Here is a 5000-nt window from a genome sequence, read left to right as displayed (position 1 = left end):
ACACATACACACACACTGACATACACACACACACACACACACACTGACATATATACACACACACACACATCCACACACACACACACACACTGACATATACACACACCCACATATACACATGTACACTCAACACCTTGTTATATGTCAGCCTCCTCCAGCCCATCTGTGACTTGTTTGTTAATTAAACCATGTTTGTCTCCAAGTCGCACAACCTCGTAAGTTTATATTCAAATATATCTTAACACATATTCAGGAACAACAATACAGATAAACATTGTTATTTACAACAACACCAGATGTGATGTACAGCCCTGGGAATAATTAAAGAGACCAGTCTGGATTTTTCTTCAATCTCCATCTCTACATTACTTATTGAAAATGCTCTAAATGACAATATTTTTATGGTGAATTTGGTAGAAATGTTGTCAGTAGTTTATATTATAAAATCAAAATGTTCATTCTACTCAAACATATGCCTCTAGAGAGTAAAACAAAGAGACACTGAACATTTGGAGTGGTCTCTTAATTTTTTCCGGAGCTGTATATGTGGCCTTTTAGCTGAAACGTCCCTGCATATGGACCTACTCTACATTTTACATTTAAACGCTATAGAATTTCCCAAAAGGAATTTTTAAAGTAAAGACTCTAAAACATGCGCTAAATATATATTTTTTCATGCTGAATTAGATTATTGTTTAATTTCCGCTCCACGTTTGGTTCTCATGCCGAAGATGCATTTTCTCTTAACTGAAGTAACGTTATATTAAGGAATGTTTGATTTTGTTTATCTTCCATTTTTTTTTTTTTTTGCGACTGAGTCCTGTAGGTTTTATTTATTGCTGTTAGTGGAATAACTGGAAGTCCTTTGCATGAAAACAAACACACAAACAGGAATAGAACTAAAACTGATATCTCAAAAATTAACATTGGAACCAAATGACTTGAATTAAAGCTGCTACGAGGAACTTTAAAATATTTCTGAAACAGTCTCATTTTTCCTCTGATGATCATACATTACATGTAACAGCAAACGAGACCATCAGTGCAAAGAATGCTATCTTTATCACTAGTTTTTCTCAATGCCTTTGTCATGGGTATACCGCTCACCCAGGAACAACAGCTGGCGTAGTCAAAACACTACCGCTTTTGTCCAAAGGGGGCGCAATAATCAACACAAACTGAAAGTTCCCCGGAGCACCCACAAAGGTTTAACAGTAAATTAACATTCAATTTAATGCAGGAGCAGTTAGTATTTTACATCCAGCTGGAGCCAAAGTGGTGTGTGTGTGTGTGTGTGTGTGTGTGTGTGTGTGTGTGTGTGTGTGTGTGTGTGTGTGTGTGTGTGTGTGTGTGTGTGTGTGTGTGTGTGTGTGTGTGTGTGTGTGTGTGTGTGTGAAAAGCTTTTATATGAATGAAAGGCTGTTAATCTACGTTCTCTCTTTGTCCGTTAGATGTGAACCCTTTGATCGATTGCTACTCTGCGTCTTTGAAGTGGGTGTGCGTTGGTGTACATGTGTGTTCATTCATGTATAGTGTGTGTGTGTGTGTGTGGAGATACACATGCATTTCTACGTGTGTGTGTGTGTGTGGAGAGATACACATGCATTTCTACGTGTGTGTGTGTGGAGATACACATGCATTTCTACGTGTGTGTTCATTACATAGAGGTCGAGTCTATACAGTTCAAATCCTTCATAGATTATTTGAAGGATGTTCAAATAGTCTTCAAAGAGCGAGCCTGGGCCCAGTATGTGAGACCGGCAGTCACATATTGTCTCAATACTGTGTGTGTGTGTGTGTGTGTGTGTGTGTGTGTGTGTGTGTGTGTGTGTGTGTGTGTGTGTGTGTGTGTGTGTGTGTGTGTGTGTGTGTGTGTGTGTGTGTGTGTGTGTGTGTGTGTGTGTGTGTGTGTGTGTGTGTGTGTGTGTGTGTGTGTGTGTGTGTGTGTGTGTGTGTGTGTGTGTGTGTGTGTGTGTGTGTGTGTGTGTGTGTTCCTTTCACACGTATGTGTCTGGCCTTCTCCCTGACGTGTTCAAAGTGCCGTCCATCTCTCCACGCGTCTGTGAACATTATGTCCTTTCAGCTCTTACGGCACATGCAGGCCTGATATTGTTAGCACCCACTCACACATACTGCCTCCTACTGTGTGTGTGTGTGTGTGTGTGTGTACACTATATTTGTTTTGGTTATTTTCTTCCCGCTGTCTGTTTAGCCGGCGTGACATGTACTTTTTACTTAACGAAAAACTCAAAGTACTGAACCTCGGCACAGACTTAAAGGCCCGTCACTTGCTTTCTTTTTGCCGGCTACATCTCCTAACTTTTCGAGCCATTCTCCCCATATAAACATACATCTGAGTTTCTTCTCGAAAGGTAGTTAATATATTTAACTTATAACTTATCAAATAGCCGCTACAATTGGTTTTGCTTGTGCTCAGTATTTTTGTCCATAAATGCATGTTTTCTCATTGCATTATATGCTCGAGCGTGTGTGCCTTCTGTATGGCTACCTCCTCCATCGTGTGTGTGTGTGTGTGTGTGTGTGTGTGTGTGTGTGTGTGTGTGTGTGTGTGTGTGTGTGTGTGTGTGTGTGTGTGTGTGTGTGTGTGTGTGTGTGTGTGTGTGTGTGTGTGTGTGTTACATATGATGGTGTGTGTGTGTTACATATGATGGTGTGTGTGTATTACATATGATGGTGTGTGTGTGTGTGTGTTGACTCCAGTGAATCATGACTAACACTGTGACTCATTATGACACATATTATATCCACTGTGAATGAGTTTTTTCTTATAAACGTAATTTACTGGTGTGACTGAATGTAGGCGAATAAAATGTTTCTGTACTAAGAACATCTCCTTGACCACAGCTTGAACATTGTTCTAACATAATGGGGTAAGATGTTGTGTTCATAGTATGGTGTTAAAGGAATACTTCACCCATACTGAACCGGCATTCTTTCATTATAAAATCACTATTATAATATAATGAATGAGGTTTTTCTTCCCTCAGTCTTCCCTCAGTCTTCCCTTGGCCCAGCTGTCCTGTTATTAATCCTAACCCTACATTTTCCCATGTGTGACGTCACACATGGGAAAATGTAGGGTTAGACAGTGAGACCATGAAACACTCTTTCTGCCTTTTCTCAGGCTAGGATGAACCGATTTCTAAGATGTTTGCACATTTATACTACATAGGATCTCAGAGTTCAATACACCTTCATATTCCAACCGGTGAAGTAGGCCTTTAAGTGTCAATGACAGAGAGGTAAAAAGTAGGGCTGCAACTAACGATTATTTTGATAATCGATTAATCTGTCGATTATTTTCTCGATTAATCGATTATTTATCGATTAGTGTTTTGGTCGTAAAATGTCAGAAAATGGTGAAAAATGTTGATAAATTTTCCAAGGCCCATGTTGACGTCCTCAAATGTATTGTTATGTCCAAAACACACAGATATTTCAGTTTACTGTCATAATAGGATTAAAGAAACCAGAAAATATTCACATTTGAGAAGCTGAAATCAGAAAATTTGGAAATTTTTTATTAAAAAATTACTTGAAACGATTAATCGATTATCAAAATAGTTGGCGATTATTTTAATAATCGATTAATAATCGATCTGTCGATTAATCGTTGCAGCTCTAGTAAAAAGCAGTTTGTAAATGCTTCCTAGAAGTCGTTTTATCCCAATTGAAGAAAAAGTATTTTACATTTATTCAATCTTATCACCTCACACATGTTATTCTGTTATAGTTTTACTGTTATTTATTATTCATTTAGTTTAACCTGTACTTTTAATAACGATAAACCACGAGTGTGTCTTATTTACGTGGCCAAGAATAAACTGGATGGACGTATAAAGAGAAATAAATCAATTGGATCGATGGATAAGTAACTGCTACACAAACTGAAACACACACTCAGTCGCTGCTTTACGTTACATGTCATTTAGCAGACGCTTTTATCCAAAGACTTACAACTGGAGCACACATTCATGCACCGATAGCAGCAGCAGCTACCACGCAGGGTGCTGGCTAACTATCAGGAGACATTTTAGGGTTCAGTGTCTTGCTCGGGGACATGTGGCGGGGAGACGGGGGATCAAACCACCAACCCTATAGTTGCGGGTCCACCACCCTATCCACATCAAACCATTTCTGCTCCGTTCTAACTAATTCACACAACAAAAAAAATACACCACAACATCTTAGTCATAATTTTTTTACGACCGAAGGCTTTTTACTTATATTTTTATCAATATGTACAAAATGAAGCACATCGCTCTTTTCTGCCTGATTTTCCTGGAAATGGCGTATTATGTTTATTATTACGTGTCCACAGTGTGAATGGAATGAGGCTCTACTAAGAAGGTTTTTTATGTAAGGAAATATGAATGCTGTTTTTGTCCCGAGGCTATCGGTGAGTCACTGGTAGCCATTTTCTATTTGTATGAGCTGTCTGCGGCTTCTATTCAGTCCTCTGCACTGTATTGTGTGTGTGTGTGGATGGCTATGAGTAATACACTGTTACTAATGGAGCCGGGGTTAGGCTAAATCAGAGCTAGTGTGTCACTTCCTTAAGTAATCACAGGGAGAGTTTGTAGCTTTGTGTGTGTGTGTACATTGCACTCACTCACTCACTCACTCACTCACTCACTCACTCACTCACTCACTCACTCACTCACTCACTCACTCACTCACCCACCCACCCACTCACTCACTCACTCACTCACTCACTCACTCACTCACTCACTCACCCACCCACCCACTCACCCACTCACCCACTCACTCACTCACTCACTCACTCACTCACTCACTCACTCACTCACTCACTCACTCACTCACTCACTCACTCACTCACTCACTCACTCACTCACTCACTCTGTCCTTCTGTCTTTATAGATATTACTACAACAAGCGGATCCTCCATAAGACCAAAGGGAAGAGGTTCACCTACAAGTTCAACTTCAACAAACTGGTGCTGGTCAACTATCCCTTCA

At 39.8% G+C, this 5000-nt stretch overlaps 1 protein-coding gene across 1 annotated transcript in view; it reads left to right on the top strand.

The window, feature by feature from the left end:
- The window catches only part of erf (Ets2 repressor factor), a 48968-nt gene that overhangs the window by 34627 nt on the left and 9341 nt on the right, over positions 1-5000 (top strand). The window contains exon 3 of the mRNA XM_080045030.1: positions 4903-5000. This exon is cut by the window's right edge and continues 15 nt beyond it. Coding sequence (XP_079901156.1) covers positions 4903-5000 — 98 coding nt within the window. The remainder of the gene's footprint in view (positions 1-4902) is intronic.

Source organism: Ammodytes marinus, assembly GCF_949987685.1.
Source record: "Ammodytes marinus genome assembly, chromosome: 17".
Classification (NCBI taxonomy): domain Eukaryota; kingdom Metazoa; phylum Chordata; class Actinopteri; order Uranoscopiformes; family Ammodytidae; genus Ammodytes; species Ammodytes marinus.
This window is presented reverse-complemented; position numbering and strand designations above follow the sequence as displayed.